At 48.0% G+C, this 20,917-nt stretch overlaps 1 protein-coding gene across 4 annotated transcripts in view; it reads left to right on the top strand.

Annotated features, from left to right (window-relative positions):
• The window catches only part of FUBP3 (far upstream element binding protein 3), a 48,182-nt gene that overhangs the window by 7,821 nt on the left and 19,444 nt on the right, over positions 1–20,917 (top strand). Inside the window, exons 3-9 of one of the 4 annotated variants that reach the window (XM_043916582.1) lie at positions 3,077–3,129; positions 4,150–4,255; positions 13,853–13,883; positions 16,216–16,265; positions 16,610–16,681; positions 18,104–18,161; positions 20,181–20,343. In XM_043916582.1, the coding sequence (XP_043772517.1) occupies positions 3,077–3,129; positions 4,150–4,255; positions 13,853–13,883; positions 16,216–16,265; positions 16,610–16,681; positions 18,104–18,161; positions 20,181–20,343 (533 nt within the window). Of the gene's footprint in view, positions 1–3,076; positions 3,130–4,149; positions 4,256–13,849; positions 13,884–16,215; positions 16,266–16,609; positions 16,682–18,103; positions 18,162–20,180; positions 20,344–20,917 lie in introns of all 4 variants that reach the window. The other 3 variants (XM_043916581.1, XM_043916584.1, XM_043916583.1) reach the window with 3 other exon arrangements.

The following is a 20,917-nucleotide window of genomic DNA, read 5'->3' as shown; positions in this document are numbered from 1 at the left end:
CGTCCCTGCATTTTTCAGGGAGCAGGACCATTGAAAGTGGAGGTCTTGCCCAAGGTCATAGACTGGAAGGGCGGTCTGGAAAAGCCAGACTCATGACTGACTCCTGGTCCAGTGCTCCCCTTCCCTTCTCCGCATTTCCACTAGCTGCTGGCAGTGGAGGTTAAATGTCATGACATTGATTTATAAATATTTCATCTATTACCATGCTTAAAATAGCACAGGTAGTGAGGTAACCCACTCTTGCCGCCTTCCCTCCAGAAAGGGGGGAAAGTGAATCAAGTAGCAGAAAATGAGTACCAGCGTTCCCTCAAGGTCGTGCTTTCAGATAAGCACTGGCACGGCCTTGCTCTTCTTGGAGTATCCTGGCTTCTGTGGCTATTTTCTGGCCTACTCCATTATTAACTGAAGATGTACCTTGCTTCCCTTAAGCAGCTACTGTTCAGAATGGTCAGTTACAGACATGACGAATTGCTGGAGTTCTGTGTACTGGAACTCATTAGGCTTTAAGTCCTTGGGGAGTGACTCTGGTTAAGAAAGCATTAGGTGGAAGAAAGAGGGCCAGTTAGCCTAGTGCCGTGATTAGTAGCATGGACTCTGGAGGCAGGCAGGCCTGTGCTTCAGGACTGTTTTTGCCACTTATAAGATGTGTGACTGTGGGTAGGTCACTCAGCTTCTCTAAGCTTCACTTTTCCTTGTCTTAAAATGGAAATAATACTACTAACCTCCTAAAGAATCATCATGAGAGAGAAATGAGATAGCATCTTTAAACTGCTCTTAGAGTGCCTAGACATAGTAAGCACTCGTAACACTTTAACTCTTATTATTTGAGAAGGCATTTAAAATCATTACTTAGAACAAGGTTGCATTTGTTTGAATAAAGAAATACATTCTTTGTTGCTATAAAGAAATATTACATTACAAAAATATTATTATAAAATACTACATTATAAATATAAAAATTACAAAGTATATTATAATATACAATGTAGTATCAATGTCAATTATGATATAATTGTGTATTATAATGTTAAAATATTTCTAACATTTGTTTAGCCAGGGTTCAAGTGCAGCTGTTGACTTCAGGGCTACAACTCTTAACCATTATCCTGTTCTACTTTTCTCTTAGCGAAAATTGCCCAAATTTATAGCTGCCTGAAGCAAACATGATTTAAAAACAAATCTGAAATCCTCAGTAATGTTTAAGGAGCTTGTTGGTTTAATCAAAGGTAGGAGCAGAAAAGCTACTGTAATGTAACCATTTAATATCTCAGCTTTGGGAGAAAGTGACATTCTGGCAACTATATGAAACATACTATATAAATTATAAGGAAGGCCAAGGACTCAGCAATAACATCTTGGCTACTTTGGAAGGAAGGAAGAAGCTCTGGAAGCCAAGAGGCATCAACAGAAGAGGGTAGAGAGGGACTTCCCTGGTGCTGCAGTGGTTTAGATTTTGCCTTCCAATGCAGGGGTTACCAGTTCGATCCCTGGCGGGGGAACTAAGATCCCACTTGCCTTGCGACCAAAAAACCAAAACCTGAAGCAGTATTGAAAGAAATTCAGTAAAGACTTTAAAAATGGTCCACATTAAAAAAAAAAAATGGGTAGAGAATGTGCCAAATATGTAGAGCTTATCCTCTCTTTGAGAGTGATTGGCCATGCATGCTGTTGGGGGACTCCACTGATAATCACAGCCATTTCCCCTGTGTTTTGGGGTCCTCCTCACTGTCTCTTGCCAATATTTTGGTCTGTCTTTAAACCAGTAATCTTGGAAAGCCCCACATTAGCCATTTACCTGCTCAGTTCATTGTGGCAAATGAAAGGGTCTCTGTGGGGGCATAAACTACTGCAGTATTCTCACCTTTTAATCACTTGCTTTCAAAGCTGAATCCTTGAAGATAATTTTTGCATCTTAAGTAAGTAGCCAACCTTCCACTAGCTTATCCAAAACAAATATGGAGAGCAAGATTGCAAGTTGGTGGTAGAATGTTGTTAGGCAAGATTTATACAGTATTTTGTTTTAGAGCAAATGGCCACTTACCTTGAAGTTTGAGTATAGGAGATGGAGTTTCTATCAGCAGTCTCTCTTAACTTTAAGTCTTTAACTTAAAATAATATTTTAAAACAAGCACCTATCCAGGCTACCATCATCTGTAGCCTCGACAGGGCAAACTCCTTTTTCTTTTTTTAAGTTCAGATATTAAATTATATACATATATATGTTCTGCACAGCATATGATCTCTGTGAAATGGGTGTGGCTGTGTTCTAATGAAACTTTATTTACCAAGACAGGTAGTTCCCCAGCTATGGCTTGCTGACTTCTGGCCTAGAATAATTCCTAAATGGTCTTGCTACTTTTGCCCCCTTATAATCTATTTTCCTTGTCCAAGGGCATCTTTTAAAATCATCAATCAGCAAGTTACTTCTCTTACTAAGCCTTGTAGTTGCCTCCCATCACCCTTCATATAAAACCCAAGCCCTGGATTTGTCTGACAATCCAGTGGTTAGGACTCCATGCTTCCACTCCTTGGGGCACAGGTTCAATCCCTGGCCAGGGAACCCAAGGGGGTGCAGCATTAATTAATTAATTCTCTCTATATACATACAATTCAAGCCCCTTCCAATGACCTCTAAAGCCCTACATGAACTGGCCATTGCCCATCTCTTGGAATACGTCTGGTTCTTTCTATTCTAGTGACATTGACTTCTCTTTGAGGCTCATACCCGCCAAGCTTGCTCTAGCCTCAGGGCCTTGGAACAAGCTGTTTCGTCTGCCTGGAATGCTCTTCCTCATCATGTAGGTCTCAGATCACAGCAGCCTTCCCTGATCACCCCGTTTAAAGTGGCCCTCCTGAGGCCTTTCGTTAGTATTGTGTGTATCAGCAGCTGAAATGATCAGCTTATTGATTAACTTGTGTACCTGTGACTCCCCCCGAGTCTTCACCACTGAGCCTGGGACATAGTAGGCCCTCAGCCCTTGTTGGGTGAGTTGCCTTGTCTTACAGCCCTGGTATCCGTGAAATGCTTTCTCATGCAAAGCTCCTTTGTGTTCAGAGTATGTTGTTATCTTTCCAGAAACTACGAAGCAGATGGTGTTATGCCTGGAAGATCTTAGGCAGAGAGGAAAGGTACTTGCCCGACATCACAGAATTAGTAAATGAAAGGATGAGTCCTGATCCAGGGTACCTAACATTAAATTCTGCCTTAGGTTTTCAGTATCATGACTGTCTTTGGTTGTTTATTTGTCTAAAGTACTTATGTTGGTTCCAGAAGCTGTCAGACTTCTGGGCACATTTGAACAACCTCAGGAAAGCTACCTCTGAAGGCTCTGCTCTGGGACATCTGTGCTGGCTGTCCCTTAATCCACCCTGGCTTGTTAGGCTTAACTGAGGGACTAACATCAAGAGCAGTTAAAGCATTCCTTTGATTGAATCAGAGTTCATTTATGTGAGCATCACATTTAATCCCTAATTCCTAATAGATAAGTGTAGGGAGCTCTCCACAGCATCTGTTTCTGGAGGAAATTTAATAGCTGTGTTCTGTTCTTTAACTGACAGGTAAATATTAAAAGTTAAAGTAGCACTCATAGGTTATCTTGATTTCTCCAGAGCAGGAATCCTTCCAAACTAGCCAGGACAGACGGTCATCCCCCTGCTGTTTAGACTTCCAGTGAAGAGCAGCTTGTTTTATGTTTCCATATATTTCATCATCAGTTTATAGGGGTTGAATTTTTAAGATGACAAACCTATTCCTAAAGAGCTGTCAGATTTGAACAAATTCATGGCCTTTTAAATATTGCTGGGGAATTTGTTCCTTAAGGAAACCCTGTGTTAAAATATTTGGAACAAAGTTCTTCATATTGTTGGCCTGCTTTTTTCCTTAAAATGTGGTATAGCTGTCTTTTAAGTGATGACTTAAAAATTTGCTTGTGGAAGACAAGGTTTTGGAAATGTCATTTCAAAAGACACATTATTACTTAGACTAAAAGAAAACTCAGGAGTGCAAAGTCCTTATCCTGTAACATTGCTTTAATTAATCTCCTTTGGGTGGAGAAATGGGGTAACAGCCCTTTAAAGAAGACTCTTGTCTTCCTCCCTCCATGGAGCCATGATTTGTTACTGAGTATTTAAATCTGGTTCTCTCTGTAGATTGCTGCTAAAATTGATTCAATTCCTCACTTGAATAATTCCACACCTCTAGTGGACCCCTCAGTGTATGGCTATGGAGTACAGAAACGGCCCTTGGATGATGGAGGTAAGTTGCTGTAAATACCTTTGCCTTTCGGGTGGTAGTGAACCTGCTGGTTCAGTTGAAATCTGTGTCAGCCATTTCCTTAACAGCTTTCCCCAGCGTCACTCTAAAGAAGAATGGTTGAGGGGAAATATTTAAGATGATTTTCCTCAGCAATTCTCCAGCATTTGAGTTCTTATTTGCCTTGATAATACAGGAAATCTTTTCAGCTGGGCGAGAGGGTAAAAGACAGTCTTAAAGCATCAGCTTGGAAGTAATTTGACTGCTTGGAGCTTTGCTTGATTTAGCCCTCTGTTATTCCAGTGCACATGTGGGAATTGAAGTTCCCACTTTTCTCCAAAGAAAAGCTGATATTTGGGGCATGGCTCTGAGGAAGCTATGACTACATACTGACCTTAAAGAAGGGAAAGAGGAGTCATGACCTTCCTTCAGTCTCTCTGCTGGGTTGTTTTTTTTTTCCCTTCACCGTTCCCATTTATAACAGGCTCTTGCTAGGAGCATCCATTTCTCTTTCATTCATTCCTTTGTTTATTTCATTGGTTTGTTTATATACCCTACTCATCCCCAAAAGGATTTGAGACCACTCAGAAGTGCGTATTACCAGCACTTTGGCTGAGAGACTCAGATGGGTTTCTGCAGAGCACATGGACTTTCTCTATCATATTCCATCTCCCACAAAGTGGGGCTGTGAAGGGACCCTGTGACATGCTAGGTTGCCTGTTAATATGCACGTGGTGGCCGGGCCAGTGCTTCCTCTCCCTGTCCTCTCAGCCTGCACATGTGCCGAACTGAGTCAGTATGTCCATATTTCTGTGATACAGTATTAAATGAAAGCAATCAAGGTATACAGCCATGTGTATTGTGTAATCTCCTTTTCTTAAGAAAAAGGTGCATGTTTTATGTTCTTGGAAAAAAATGTAATGTGGCATGACTGATTGCTCTGGTCTCTCTGAGGATCCTAAAAGAGGAGATGGCCATGGGTTTTATAAGTGGAATAATTGTATAGACTCTCACAGTGCAGATTTTAAGGGCACAACACTCAATTTGAGTGTCGAAGTTCTTGTCTATTTAAGAAAATTATCAGGGTTTATGAGCACACACACAAACTCTTCCCCAAGGCCACTGGAACTACGGTGACCGTTTACACTGCTCTTCTGAAACAGTAGGGGCTTCCCTGGTGGCTCAGATGGCAAAGCGTGTGCCTGCAGTGCGGGAGACCCGGGTTCAATCCCTGGGTCGGGAAGATCCCCTGGAGAAGGAAATGGCAACCCACTCCAGTATTCTTGACTGGAAAATCCTATGGACAGAGGAGCCTGGTGGGCTACAGTCCATGGGGTCACGAAGAGTCGGACACGACTGAGCAGCTCCACTTCCACTTCTGAAACAGTACGCCATGGTTGTCTGACGTTTGATTGGAATCAGTGCTGTCTTAGACTAAATATGAGTGATTTCATTGTCTGCATTTTTGCCTTAGCAGAAAGCTGTCGTGCAGAGGAACCTTTTCTACCTTTTTGGGGCAATCATGTTTCAGTTTCCCTTCCAGGACATCAGTGTAGAAATAACACCAAGTGTCTGACTCTGAGCATATGTATCGTTAATGGACAGTGTCTCTCAGGTCACCATTTCCAGAAATGGAGATCAGTGCATTCCACAACTCTCAGCCTTGTTTTCACCCACTGCATGGTGTTCAAGTGTAACACTTGTGCTTACAGAGGATAGTATGGCTATATCCTTTGCCTAATGAGGGCCTAAAAATTTGCAAATGGAACCTTTGGCATCTTGCAGACTTTTTTTCTCCCAGTAAGAGATAAAGGTTCAATCCCTGGATTAGGAAGATCCCCTGGAGTAGGAAATGGCAACCACTCCAATATTCTTCACTGGAGAATCCCATGGACAGAGGAGCCTGGCAAGCTACAGTCCATAGGGTTGCAAAGTCGGACGCAACTGAGCGTGCATGCATGCAATCCTTTGCACATTCTTTTGGAAGAATGTAGCTAGTAAGGCACCAGCAAGTCCAGACTCTCACTTGAGACTCCAGTTCATTATTATTTGTACATCGTTACCTCTTTTGAGAACCATAATTTTTTGCATGTCTGCCTTTGGGGGACTCAGTTCTTATGATCAGAGAATGAATGCAGTTTCTCTCCTCCTCCAAAATGTTAAGTCTGCTTTTAGCAGGGAAGAACTGAGACAGTACCTTTTCACCTGGGCCTGGGTCTTCGTCACCCACAGGCCTGTGTCTCTTACCACAACAGCACACTGTATTTTGAACTACAAGAAATTTCCCTCAGCATTGTGATTTGACAAAATTAATCCTCTCTTCTGTTTAGATAGCAGATTTTTTTTCCCCCCAAGTTGGTCTCTGTAGAATTTGAGATGTGCTGTGGAGCATAGGGAGAGTTGGGCATCTGGGGCCTGCCCCAGCCTCTTGTCAGTTGTCCCCTGACAGGGCTGAGGTTACTGGGCCTGTTCGGTCCTCATGAACAAATATGTGGATAAACAGCCCGTCATGGAAAGAGATGCTCATGTTTATCAGATGGCTTTCTAAGGATCACAGTCTCACTGTTTTGTGAGGTGAAAGCTGGAAAAGCAGAGGTGAGCAACAGGCAGGAATCCCGGCCCTTTTTCCTCAGCCATAAAGATTTCCCAGGACTTCGCAGTTTCCTTGTTTGCTTGGTTTGGCTCGGACGTTTTTTGACGGAAGTTCAGCAGATCGCTTCAGCAGTGTGAACTTGCTAACTTTCCTGTGGAGCCGGGTTCTTTGACCTTTAGGAGGTTAAAGTGCAGTCCCCTGGAGGTTTTTTGGAGGTGTTACTTGGGTCTGTTTAAAAGTACTGCAACTGGTGAGCCAACCAGAAACAACCTTAACGTAGGGCTAATTCGGGACGTTGGGATATGCAAGCTCATGAATGAATGGGGAGATTTTAAACAGTGCTTGGCAGTAAAACAGAAGGAAAGGTTGGTTCCTGATGCAGAAAGCGATCTGGGGTCGGTGTGTTCCAAGGCAGTTTGGAGGTGTCCGTCAGACTGCCAGTTCAGGGGCCACTTGGAACCCACGAGCTTCACGCCCAGCTCCCAGGGCCGGCCTCGGTCCGCAGCCTCCAGCTTCTGGCCAGGTCCTTTAAACTCTGAACATCTTCTGTCATGGCACCCACGTTTTCTCGCGGTCTTTGAGGCGCGCCTGCCGATTCGGGAAGGGCCCTGCGGGTCTCCGTGGGACCGCGTTCCCATCCAGTACCTTCTTCAGGCTTCCGTTGGACTCTCGGAACCAGTTCCATCTCTGGTGTGAGAGTCGTGGCAGCTTCCGGTAACCGGGGACCCAGCCCTTCCTAACGTGACCCCCGCCTCCTGCGCTCTAGGCCCGCTCCCCCGTTCTGCACTTTGCGGCCACTTCCTTGCGGGTCTTCTCTTTACCTAGCTGACTCCTCAGTCTCGGACCGGCCGTGGCTTCCTCCTGGAACCCTGTCTCCCTCCTTACCTGTGACTCTGGTCAGCGCCCTGCTCAAGCGCCACCTCGCCGCTTCGGTTTCCCCCAGCCCTCCTGTTCCCCCTCTCCCTCCCATTTTCACACGCCTGCCTCAGAAGGGCGTCAGAGATGGCGCTCTGCCCTGACCTTCAACAGCAGCTCACCCGTCCTCTTCCTGGGGCTCGTCCCGTACGTGTTCTTCAGGAGGCAGAGACTGGCGCCTCCTGCTCCTTCCAGATTCCGCATGCCATGGTCAGAGAGATGGTTTCTTGATTTCCCTGCCTCGCCCCTGCAATGAGTAAACGCTCCATGTCCAAGTTCTCCCTCTGTGTATTCTGTGATGAGCACATAGGAAATTTTGTGAAGAGTAAACTCCAAATTTAAGAGAACAGAACTAGCTAAGTGATTTAGAATTGCAGATATCAGTTTAATCTACATCAGAAGTTGGCAAACTTTTTCTCAGGCTTGTAGGCCATACATAGGGTCTCTGACCCCCTCACTGAGCTCTGCTGTTGGCACTCGAAAGCACTTAGACCACACGTAAACAAGTGAGCAGGACTGTGTCCCCGTAACTGGTTGTTTACAAGAATGGGAAGCCGGCCCTCCTCCGGCCAGCCTTGTCAAATAATTAACTCTGACACTTGCTTAATCCTCAGTTAGGGAGGGGTACGCGGGGATCCCCCTCCCTAATTTCCTTAAACCTGCCTGTCTCAGGTTCCGCTATCCACCTCTTGACTGCCAGAGAAAGCAGGTGATTCCTGACATTTCTGTGGAGCTGGCTGACAGATGGACGAGACACTCTTCCCACTGTCTCCTCCATGTTTCTAGGGGCAACGAGAGCATCTTACCGAAGTTTTTAACCCTGGGAGAGTTTTAGGTCCTCATGTCCCCCTGAGCTTTTTTAGTTGAATGAAACAGACCACACACTGTCCCTGTCTTTTCTGTGAAGAGTGGCACCAGAATTAGAACCTGGGGTAAGTTAAGCACCATTCCTGCCGTTGCAAGGGGCGGGGCTGGGGGGTGTTATGCTAGTGATTTTGAAAATATGCCTGCCTTTTCTATCAAAGATTTACCTCTGGTACTTTTGTAAGACCATTTTAGATTCACCACCATTTCTGCTCCTCGTGTGGAGTGAAGGAAGGAGAGTTCTTAGGTGCACTACCAAATGAATCATTTACAGGAAGATGGAAGGGGGGGGGGTGTGTGTGTGTGTGTGTGGTGTGTGGTGTGTGTGTGTGTGTGTGTGTGTGTGTGTGTAGTCCTTTCCAAGTTTCATTCCAGCACTTGTGGATAGGGCAAAGGAGAAGGAGGAAAAACCAGTGAGGAGGAAAGATTGTTTGAGGTTCCAGGTTTTTCAGAGAGAGAAGAGGGCTGAGAGGTCTGTGCTCGGGAGTGGTGAGGGCCGGTTCTTGCAGCTGCCTGCCCCGGGTGTCTAGACCTCTGCCCCTGCCCGCACCACCTCAGGTGGGAGCGTCTTCTTTGGAAGGAGAGGAACGTGTACCTCGGAGCTGCTGCTATTTTCCTCACATTGGGGGTCATAGTGGACGCCACAGGCATGAGGAGCCGAGACTAAAACTCGGTTCCTAAGAGTCGCAGGGGAAGAAATTAGGGGTGTTGTCAAGCAGTAGTCTTCAGGCCGGGGTGCGTGACGTCCGCCCAGGGTGGGTGGGCGTGGACGGGCTCACGGATCCTCCTCCAGCTCTTGCACCCCTGTGCACCCTCTGCCCTTCAACGGACGTCTCTCTGAGAATCGTGTCTGCTGGGGACGCCACGTGGGGCCTTCCCCTTTCCACGCCCGTTCTGCCAGCACCCTTCTTTAGTTTTTGATGGCTCATCACCAGGAGTGGCAAAGTCCTCACACGCCTCCAAAGGGGTGAGTCCGTGGGCCTTCCCTTCAGTGGTTGAGAATCCACCTACCAATGCAAGGGGTGTGGGCTCCATGTTGCCATCAGAACCAGTCACTGCACGCTCACTAAAACATGCATGTAACTGTGTTAATACAAAGCTTATGAAATACATATCCCAAATGTGTATCCATATATGGTCCCGTCTGTTTTCTATTTCATTTTTTAATAAAATTGGTTGTGCCCCCCAAACTAGTTTCTTTACTGCTGGATGAAATGAAAGTAAGCCATGGTGCTATTAATAAGCATCGCACACTTTATTTTTCCTCTTCGTTTCCCTCCAGAGACCCCTGGCTGGGCTCCGGCACTGGGGAGGGGTCCAGGTGCCCCTGGAGTCTAGGGTAGCTGCTGCTCATTGTGGAGCCTTCTGCTTTCCTCACTGGACTCTCAGCTGGTTTATTGTGGCTGTGTGGGTCCTCGTTGATGTGCTTGGGCTTTCTCCGGTTGCGGAGAGCAGGGGTTGCTCTCCAGGAGCGGTGCCCAGGCGTCCCACTGTGGTGGCTTTTGTGGTGGCTCGCAGGCTCTAGAGCTCAGGCTCAGTAGTCCTGGCACACGGGCTTAGTTGCCCCAAGGCATGTGAAATCTTCCTGGATCAGGGGTCAAACGCATGTCCCCCGCATTAGCAGGCAGATTCTTAACCACTGAACCACCAGGGAAGACGGACTCTAAACTTCCTGAAGGCAAATATGACCTTGCTCACCTTTCTATGCCCAAGACCCTGCATGGTGCCCAACACCGAGAGACGGTGCGGGGGTCACCTGGGTACAGGCATTCGCACACCTGTGCCCTGTTCTGAGGCATCTCCGTCAGTCAGATGAGACCGGCAGTGATGGCCTCTGCCTCCCAGGGTGCTGTGGGACTGAATGGGTTTCTGCCGGGGAGGCACCTAGACAAGCCCCCTTGGAGACTAGCGGTGGGCCTTTCCTGTCACGGAGCACATTCAGCTGCAGCTGAGAGTGACATTATTGAGATAAATTTGGATTTACTCTCACTATTTAGATAGTAGTTTGTCAAATTAGTAACAGGTTACTTGACTAGGGACTCTCAGCTGAATTTAGCCTGTCAGTGTGTTGTGGGACCTAGGGCATGAGCTGCTGCATTAGAACACAGGAAGCCTTTGTGTTGTCCTGGGGAGAAGAGCTTTTTGAAACTGCTTTGGAAACTGCAGAAGTGGCCACAGCTAACTGCTGGTGTGGCTGACCTTAACAGGGCTCAGAAAGGCGCTGGGCAGAGTTGCGGAGTTGGGAGTCCAAGCCCAGGCGCAGGATGGTGTCTGAGGCTGAAGAGGAAGGGCTGGTTGGTTGGTTTATTTTGCCGGTCACGGTGGCACTGTGGGTACGTCCTCTCTGACCTGCCCTCTCACCTTCCCGGGCCCACTGCTGTTTGTGCGTGTTTCCACTGTTAGAGGCGATGCCGGGCGCTTGGCCCCTTGGGCTATTTTGAAGCAAGGTGGCGGGGTGGGGAGGGGCGCTGACATTTTGTTAGCATTTTTGGGGGCAGGTCGGGGTGGGAGCGGGGCGGTGAATGGAGACTATTTTTCCTTCTCTCTAAGGTGAAAAAAAATGAGTCCAGTGCCTTATTTTTTTCAAAGATCATGATTGAAATTGGCAGGGGATGACTCTCCAGAATGGATTTCTCATGTTGTTTTTTCTCACGGATGTTTTCTCTGGGAAGCTCGTCTTTCCATCGCCCAGGTGGCTTCCCACTGTATAGCGAGCAGGGTGAAGGAGATCCACACCTGAGTGTGTACCTGCACATGTGTGCCAGGAAGTTTGGAGGCCAGGTGGACCATGGTTGACCAGCAGGTGCCGTTAGGAGGAAGTAGGACTGATTTTATTCAGCATTTTTCCTTTTTTACAGTAAAATGACTGTAATTGCTCAATCGAGCTTGCTCGGCATCCCCATATGCCTCCCTCGTCTGACCCTGTTCATCCTGAAGACGGAGAGAAGCCCCCCTCTATTTGTTTGCCATATGAGTGTGGCCAGTGTCCCTTACCTAAGGGCAGGGTTTCATTTTTAGGCACCAAATGGGAATGTTTCAGAAGAGAGTGAAACTTCAAGTCACACTTTTCCTCCTCGAGCTGTTGCATTTGCGTGGAGGAGAGAGACGATCTGTGCTGTTGAATAAAGAGTCCAGCAACTTACAGGGTTGGGTGTGGATTTGAATTTGATTTCACTCTTCGGTGGGGGGCCCCCAGCAGCCCGTCCGTTCATGGGATGACAGTGCACGCCCTCATATTTTCCATCTCTAAGCACCTCCACGTGTTGCCGGAGCAGTTGGCTGTCAGAAATGATACGGTGTGCGTGACAGCCGTGACATGTACTTTGCCAACAAAAAGGAATTTTGTTTTTTGATGAGAACAAAATTTCAAATGGCTTTTGACCAGGAGCCCTCCAAACATTCTCGTGAATCTCATGAAGTCCTCTATGGCAGTGTTACCCTTTACTGTGTTACTGCCGGCTTTTCTAGCTGAAGCGTCGGTAGATCATCAGGCTCCTGACACGTTTTACCAGATAGCGTGGCAGACCCTGAGCCAAGGTCCGGCCGCATTGCCCCAAGCAGGGACTCGTCCCCGCTCTTTGGTGTCTGCATTGCTTCAAGACATTGCAGTTCTGTCCTCACTGGTTTCTTTACCCCTAGAACGACTGTGAGCAGGGAAGCTGAGCGTGACCCTTAAGTAGGAACAGGTGACCAGACTCAGGTGGACCTTCTCCTTCCGCATGTTGTCTTCACGCGTGCTGCCTTTGCTGTGGGCGATCCTCTCTCACAGTGTCCAGGGCCTGAGTGGGTGACGAGGAGCCTTTTCTCGAGCTGGTGCTTGTCCACTTTTCACACGGAATAGGAATTGTGGACACAGTGTGTGCAGAGCAAGGGCATTTGTCATATTCAGACTGGAAGCACAGAAAGAAAATTTTTAAGAGTTGATAAAAAACAATGCCATTATCTCTGAGATAAGCAAGATAATAGTATATAAGGTCAGTGTTTTGGCTGTAGACCATTACTGTGCCATTGATCAAGGAGAAATATGGTATATTGACTCAGTAGCTTTCTGTACTTTTTTGCTGTGTGTTTCTCCAGGCTTTCTCTTCTTTTAAAACATCACGATCTGGTTTCTTTTCCTTGGTTGTTTTACGACCAGCTCCTCTGCGGTCCGAGAATGACAGGGTTAAGTTCAAGCAGAAAGAAGAGCTGTTGGAGCCCTGGATTTCAGATGTCAGACGTGTCCCTCTTTGTTCTGAGGCTGATGTAATTGATTCTTTCCCACTTAGTGTGTATCTGTCCTTATAACTTTGCCAGGAGACATATTTTTGAATGCTCTTCTTAGCATTTTGTAAGATTCATTCAGTTCCTCCTGATGCAGTTGAGATTTATACTTTTTTGTTGTCTGCTGACTGTGTTTCCTGGGCTGCATTTTCCAAAGAGAAATACCGCAGATTCATTTTTTGCTGATGGCTGGTGGAGACACTCATCAGTAGCTGAAGGAGGAGAAATGAACACGAAGCGTGGCTGAGGTGGCATTGTGGGAGTGTAACTGCAGGCTTGGTTTTCATAATTAGAGCCCGCTGGGCAGTGTCTTCTCTGTGAAATGGGCTTGAAAGACAGTTGCTCACTCCTAGCGTCCACGGCATCTGGACTGCAAGGGTGGCTCAGCAAAGAGGCCCGAGAAGGGAGGAGGCCAGCTCCTCATTCCTCTCCTTGAGATGCTTATGCTCTCGGGAGGGTAGGGAGAGTGGGGGGGATGCCCCGTGGCATGGCCAGCAGGAACATATGTGCACGTTCTTAGCGACTGCAGCTGCCACAGAGCAGTCCTTAACAATGCTTCCGAACTAGGAGGTTAAATCTTCTCATTTGTTTTAAAAAGGGAAAGAAGGGACCCTGGCCATCTTTACATTGAGTTTGGATCCCAAGCGGGAGGGAGGTAGGAAGTGAGAGGGATTTAGTGAGCAGGATTTTCTCCCAGACTGCTCAGCATGTGGACACACAGATCAATTTCTTATCCTGCGTTCAGCTGGACACTGGGTTAGAGACTGTTGATCACGACATCCCCTCCTGTTTCATATCATGTAACGCATTCATTTCAGCCACTGAGCCTAAATTACTGTTTGCTTTCCTTCTGCCTTTCTTTTTTTTTTTTCCCTCTGAAATGGTAAGAAGTCGTGTAAGGATGAAGTTAGTTTATCCGTGCTAATGCTTTGATTTTTCTTTTCTCTTTCTCTTTGCCACAGTAGGTAACCAGTTAGGGGCCTTGGTACATCAAAGGTAAGCAGTGGGTTATGTTTTATTATTTATTGATCATTTCTAATTGTTTATTGATCCACCATCTGTACTAGAGTGTTAGAAAGTCAGAGGTTGAGAGTGTGAAAAACCATGGGCTAGATTTCTTTTTAAGACTCAACTTTTTTTGTAGCCCTTTTCAAGACAGTGTAAGCTGAAGGGATAAACTGATACTTGGTATTAAAAATCAACCATTATTGTAAAACTGAACTGAAAAGACTTCTGGGATGTTGAAGCTGCTCTTTCTGCCCACATATGTTGAATTTAAAAGTAGAGAATGTGAAAATTGTCCTCCTGGTTTGATGATTTTCCCCATGTTCTGTGACTCATTCGCCTCTTTGCCTGAGAAAAGCCGTGCTAAAGAAGTGTGCTTGACTGGGCTTTCCCAAGAAGGAGCTCACATTGCTCCAGGAGCCAGGGCCCAGGATGTGGAAGCCTGGGTGCCCCCACCCCAGTTGGAAGGCTCACTCCAGAACTTTGGGTGGGTGCCCTGTCGATTTCCCTTCCTCAGTTTCCCCCCACTACTTTCCCTTAAGCGTTGAGGATTTAGAGAGATACAGAGACCTCTGGGCTTTAAAAAGGCCAGTCTGTAAGACAGGATATTTTTGGTCACAATGTTACCCTTCTAAAAGAACAAAATATACGGGAAAACCACAGGGGAGGGCTTCTCTTCCCTCGGGGTGAAATTGTATGCTGCGCATTTGTTACTGTAACGTGTCATCCTTAACCTTCAGCACTGGTGGTACAGTTACAGCCTCTTGTGTTCTCTGCATGTTCGGGAGTTCTACAATCACCAGGCACTGTCCTCGTGACTTTTTGTTGTTTCTTTATTTGCTTCGTTTGTTTGTTTGTTTTAGTGAATTGAAATACAGTCATTTAACTGAGGTTGTGTTAGCATCACATGTAACTTTCCTATAAAGCTGTAGTTCGTCAGGATTTTACTTTGCAAGACATTTATACTTTGTGCCTTAGAGCAGTTTCAGCCTTGGGTTTATAATAAGGCCTTGTGTTCCCGGAAGCCCAGGGCAGCTCATCTTAGCTACATTTTTCCCTCAGAGACAGTCTGCTAAAATTGTTTCTGTGAGCCGAGGAGCTGCCTGAGTGTTTGAGTGGGGCTGGCGCTGAATGCCTTCTAGTGAATTCCCCAGGACTGTGTCCTGAGAGTAGACAGCCTGGTGCTGCACGTGCAAGCAGCAGCCCGGTGGCTCCGCGTCCGGGAGCACGGAGACCCTTCCCCACCACCAGGAGACGTCCCAGCAGGGCCCTTGGCCTCTCGTCCAGTGGACCGTTCAGGCCGGCTGAGGCCTGGCATTAACGTTTACAGCCTTACTGCTGAGGATGCCAGGGATTCCACTGGGTGTGAATTCATGCGTCCCCAGGGGTGTAGAGAAGCCTTGTGCGTGTGTAGCGTGAGGGTGAAAGCACGAGAAGCCCGTGGGCTCCGGCGGCGCTGTTTATGCTGCCGCGCCTCTTCTGAGTGCTGCGCCTTCCCTGAGAACATGCGCTGGATCCGGTGCTTTACGTGATGGGTAAAGATCCAGCTGTGTGAGGGAGGTTTGAAAGTGCTTGCTTTTTTTTTTCTTTTAAACTACTTGCATTTAGTTTTCCTCCTAAGGTAAATGTTTAGATTTAATTGCTTTCTGGGGTGCTGGGCAAATTGGATATTGTCCACAACACACTATATGGCAGAATCTGAAGAGCTGTTTGAAAGAACCAGGGCAGCAGTTGTTCTTTTTTTTAAAAAGGCACAGAATGGATGGGGTCGCATTTCACAGAAGTCCCTTGCGGAATAAGCAAGGTAATCATTCTGTACTGGTCAGCACCAATTAGGCCTCAGCAGGACGCTGGTTCCATTTGGGACGTCTCATCCCAAGAGGCAGATAAATTAGAGGGTGGCCAGAAAGCAGTAAGACGATGGGGAAATGAGGACTGTTGACAAGTAGCTGTCTCTCTTCATCTGGGAGACCAGAATCGGAGGCTAAGCATGCCCCACGCCTCAGAGGGCCTTCAGGTGCTCAGCATCGCTGAGGGTAACTGTAGAAAGAAAAGTCAGTTGTTACTGGAGCTGATGATTTCATGAAACAGGTTTCTTGCTCTGACATAGGGAAAGGGGAGGCTTGGGTCTTTGCACGGAGTGATCAAAGGGGTCTTTAGGGGGATTGCCTTTGCAGATGGTTGTAGACTTGTTGGCCATATTGGCATGATTTATTTGACGCCTCTGTCCTCTAAGATTGCCAATATGGGAAGTTTGGGGAGCCGAAAATGATTGCAGAATTCTTTATTCTGTATATTTTTCCAAAATGTTCTTTGTTTTTAGGGCAGTAATAACAGAAGAATTCAAAGTGCCTGATAAAATGGTTGGATTTAGTGAGTATCCGCGTTATCTCCTTCCCCTGATTCCCGTCCCTCGTGTTCATTGTTTACCCTTGGCGTGTCTGTCACCTGTAGTAGGAGGCTTTGCACACTGCGTTCTTCAGAGCTCCAAAGTGGGACTCCACGCGGGGTGGGGGGGGATGTTGGGCCATGGGCTCCCCCCAACTTCAGCTGGGGTACCTTTTCTTGCCTGCTGTGTTTCACGCACAAGTTCTGTGGGCTCACTGGTTTCTTGTGCCGTGAGCCAAGTATAAATGTTTGTTGAATTAATGAAGTCATCCATGCATGGTTAAATGTGGAATAAGGGGCATATTCTGACCCTGTTTCATTTGTTTCAGTTATCGGCCGGGGAGGTGAGCAGATCTCACGGATTCAAGCAGAATCTGGTTGCAAAATTCAGATTGCCTCAGGTAAGGGCTGCTTTTTTCATAGATCTCAGTGTGGTAGAAACCAGTCTTCATTATAAAGTTTTTCAGATGTAGTACCTCTGCCTATTGCTTAGGAATCTAGGGGCTTGGTAAGTATATGCAATGGCTGTTTTCCCTGCAGTGGAGCTGGCCTCCCAGGTGAGAACCAGAAAAACCAGAGCAGAAGCAGGTCCCGGCGAAGCCGCCCGTCTGGCCTCTGGGGAGACAGACCCCTCTGCAGCTCTGGGCCCGGTGTGGTCCCTCCCGAACAACTGCTGGTCTCGGACCTCTGTTTTCTGCCCCAGAATGTGATGTCAGGCAGCGTGGGGCCTAGAGGAGTGCTGGTGTGCTCTGGGCTCGCTGCTGGGTCTGCTCACCGCTCCCCTGGAGTCGCTGGTCCCTGCCCTTTGTGGAAGGGGCCGGCTGGAGGCTCTGGCTCTGTGAGCACGTGTGACGCTCAGCTCAGGACCTTCCCCGCTGGGGTCATTTTGACCGCGTGAGATGGAGAGACACACACTGAGGAAGAAGAGTTGTTACTTTCATTTTTAATTTCATCATCTGAGTTCGCCCGCTTTCCGCAGCAGAGGACAGGATTTAGAGGACATGTGCTGGCAGAAGTGTCTGTTGTTTTAAAAGATATTCTGCAGAGCCTCGAAGGCAGTTACTGCTGTTAGCCGTTTGTCTGTCATTTTTTTGACTATGAATTTTCAGAGGCAGTTTTTTTTTCTTGTTTGTTTATTTTTAATTGGAGGATAACTGCTTTACAACATCGTGTTGGTTTCTGCCGTACATCACCATGAGTCAGCCATAGGTATACATTTGTCCCTTCCCCCTTGAACCTCTCTCCCGGAGCAGATTTGTTTTTAAGAACAGAATAAGTGTCCTATGTGGTGTTAGAAAGTAAGGTTGTCAAATGGCCCAGAACCCTCTCTTGTCAAATGGCCCAGAACCAATTCCACATGGATGTCACTGTTCCCTTGGAATATTTGTGCGGTTACTGGTAATAATCTGACGTGCGTACCATTAAACTCCACATGAGTATGCCTCAGCGCTGCCGGCAGGTACCCGTTAGACTCCACTGCGGGCGGACAGGCTGAGGAGCAGCGGGCTCAGTGACCCTGGCACTTCCTAGCACACTCGTGGGTCAGGTGCAAAGTGGAGGCTGGTGATTAGGACCAACGCAGAGCCCGCGGCTTCGTCCTTCCTGCTGCCCCCTGCAGGACTTGTTTTCGTTTGGAGAGTCCAGGCTGAAGCTCCCAGCTTCATATTCTTTCCACAAGTAGGAGCAGACTGTTTTTCTGGGAGCCAGGGCTTCTGTGGGGCTGGTGTAGGAACCAGCCCGAGAGACAGTCTGTACACAGAGGCGAAGGCACACAGTTGCCCGTTGCCCACCAACACACCTCGTCTTCTTGGTTCTTCTTGTAGAGAGTTCTGGGATTCCAGAGAGGCCCTGTGTACTTACCGGAACCCCAGAAAGTATTGAGTAAGTTTATTTTATTTACTTTCTCCTTTTCACTCTTCTTCCTCCTTCCCCAGCCGGGGAGAAATGGAAGGGCAGAATTGTGACTGAACACTGTCGATGTGTGCCACAGTCTGGCCATGAAACGCAGATGTGTGCTTAGAGAAGGATCTGGGAGGTGGCCACGCCAGGGGAGTTGTTGTGTTACCTTAAACACATGAGGTATCACCTTTTTTCCCCAAACCCTACAGAATTTCTCACAGCTGTCATAACACCTACTTCCTAAAGCAGGTCCTCCAGAGTGTCCGTTCATCCTGCCTGAATGCTCTCATTAACTCACTTCTTCCTTGTTAATAACCTCCTTTACCTGAGCAGGTTTGGATCAGTTAAGCCTCTCACTGTGGGAAGCCTTGAGTATCCTGGCATCAGGTCTCTTGCCTGGGGCTGGTCCCATCGCCCTTCTGATATCTGTGAACCCAGTGAGTCTACTCTTTGTGGCCACTGCCCCACTCAGAGGGCCCTGTGGACCAAACAGAGGATGTTTTGCCTCTTGGGGCCCTTAGAGCAGCCTTAGGACAAGCCTCGCTCTCCCGGTACACGCAGGCCTGGAGGCCTGTACCAGATGCGGGCCGCCTAAGTCCCAGAACCTCCTGGGAAGGGGGAGGTACTCACCCCACGTCTGCTCCGTCTCCTCTTTCCATCTACTGAGCAGCGTCGCGTCTGGGGACAGGGGTGCCGAGATTATGTCTGGCTCAGTAGGTAGGACTGTTTTATTGTTTCCCTTTTTCAGGGAGTCTAGATGAGTTTAAATTCTCTTGTTCTGCTGTAACCTTGCAAGCAGTGAACCAGAATAAACACCACTGGCAGGTGCGCATTAGAGGGCAAGCAGGATGCTTTTGCTGGAGTCAAGGCATTTTTCTTCCAACGCAGGTTAATCTAGTACACAGGCAAAATATTAAAAAGCTGCTGTAACTGAGAAGATGCACAGGGCTGACTCTACACAAAGGCTCAGGACTACAACAGGCAACATCCATTTCCTGCCATTCGCCTTCTTCCTCCTCTTCTAAACATTCCTGCTTCCTGTTCTGCCCAAGCAGTCGAGGCAGCGGGGTTATAACTTGAGTAGAAAACCGTTTTTTTTTGTTTCAGTGCAGAGTACAGCCAGCCTGTTTAGTAGCTATTAAAGGAACCACAAAATAGATCATACGTGGTGATTCAAAGAATAAACACTGCAGATAACAGCCAGGGGAGATTCTGGTGCAGAAAAGGAAATTGGCCCAACAGAGGACCTCAGTAAGCTGGTTTGTACTATTTCACCATTACAGCCCCCCTCACCCCACCCCCGCCCCGTCTCCAGGTACATCAGCGTAAAATTCCAGGGGAAATGTAGGCTCTTGAAAATCCGAAAAGCACAAAGCAGGTGTATATGGCCAAACAGCTGCACTGGGGCCCTGCCTCCATTTCTTCCCTACCCTTGAAACTGAGCCGGTGACTCCTAGCCCTAGTTGAAAAGTCACCCAAGCAGTCTGGTTGGTTATGGAGAAGAAATTTGGAGTTTGAGGATTCAGATGATGACTACTAACCCTTGCTTTCTTTCTTTCATCCCGTCTTTCTCCTTGCTTTCTCTTCTGCCCTTATTTAACCACCGTCCATTGAGCGTGTGCTCTGTGAGGAGGGTTGTGCTGGACTGGGGCGCAGAGAGACGCAGGGGGATCAAAGGTAGGCTCTGCCACCAGGGCCGCTGACGTTCGAATAGGAGACAGGCACGTGTGTGGCATGCACATGAGACACGAGGGCAAGCAGAGGGCAGACGTGAGGGGCTGTGGCGGGACGTTGCTCCTGTGGTGTGTGTTGCTTTTAACTTCCAGCCCAGTAGCGTGGCGGATGGCAGAGACCTCCCGGGTAGTGGGGGCAACAGCTGGAGCTGGCTGGAGGGCAGCCTTGACCCCTTCTTGTGTTTCCCCGGTGCTGTTTGTCCCTTCCTGGGCACCCAGAGCATTTATTTAACCACTGGTTCTCTTGTGGTTCTTCTCCCTCCCAAAGACAAGCCAAACGGCTCCTGGGGCAGATTGTGGACCGCTGTCGGAACGGACCCGGCTTTCACAATGAAACGGACGGCAATAGCACGATCCAGGAGATTCTCATCCCAGCGTCAAAAGTGGGTCTGGTCATCGGCAAAGGCGGGGAGACGATAAAGCAGCTGCAGGTACGTGACTCCTGGCCGAGCAGTGCCCCCGGAGGCCTTCACTTCCTCCATCTTCCAGCCGGGAGGTTTTGTCATGGCTCTGGCTTGCCTGAGCTGGGCTGGCTGTGCGCCACGGTGCAGCGCTCCCCCCAAAACCTCTGCCCAGGGGCTTCCACAGTTCTGAATATTCACTGTGCCAGGCTTGATGCCAGCTGTGAGACCAAGGCCTGGGGTGCCCCTGAACGGGCAGCATCCCCTGTGGCAGTGAAGCCCTGCTGAGACTCTCAGGTGAAAATCCCGTGTCCAGACCAGCAGCACTCCTGCTCATTAGCTGTCAGGTCATAGGTGCAGTCGTGCACTCCTCTAAGGCACAGGGTCCTCGTCTGTAAGAGCAGGGAGGTGCTGGCCTCGCTGATGTCATGAGCTGAAGTATTACCCATTATTTTTAATTTACGTGAGACCCTGAGCGAGGTGCCCACTACTGAAAAAATGCTTCATGAACTGCTCTGAGCTCCAGATCCCTCGTCTGAGACACGTGGGGCCAGGCGTGCTTCAGGATCTAACACCCCAGCAGGTTCCGGGGCTGCACCCTGTA

The sequence above is a fragment of the Cervus elaphus genome, chromosome 11 (genome assembly GCF_910594005.1).
Source record: "Cervus elaphus chromosome 11, mCerEla1.1, whole genome shotgun sequence".
Classification (NCBI taxonomy): Eukaryota; Metazoa; Chordata; class Mammalia; order Artiodactyla; family Cervidae; genus Cervus; species Cervus elaphus.
Note: the sequence above shows the minus strand (reverse complement) of the source record. Positions and strands in the feature narration are given on the sequence as shown.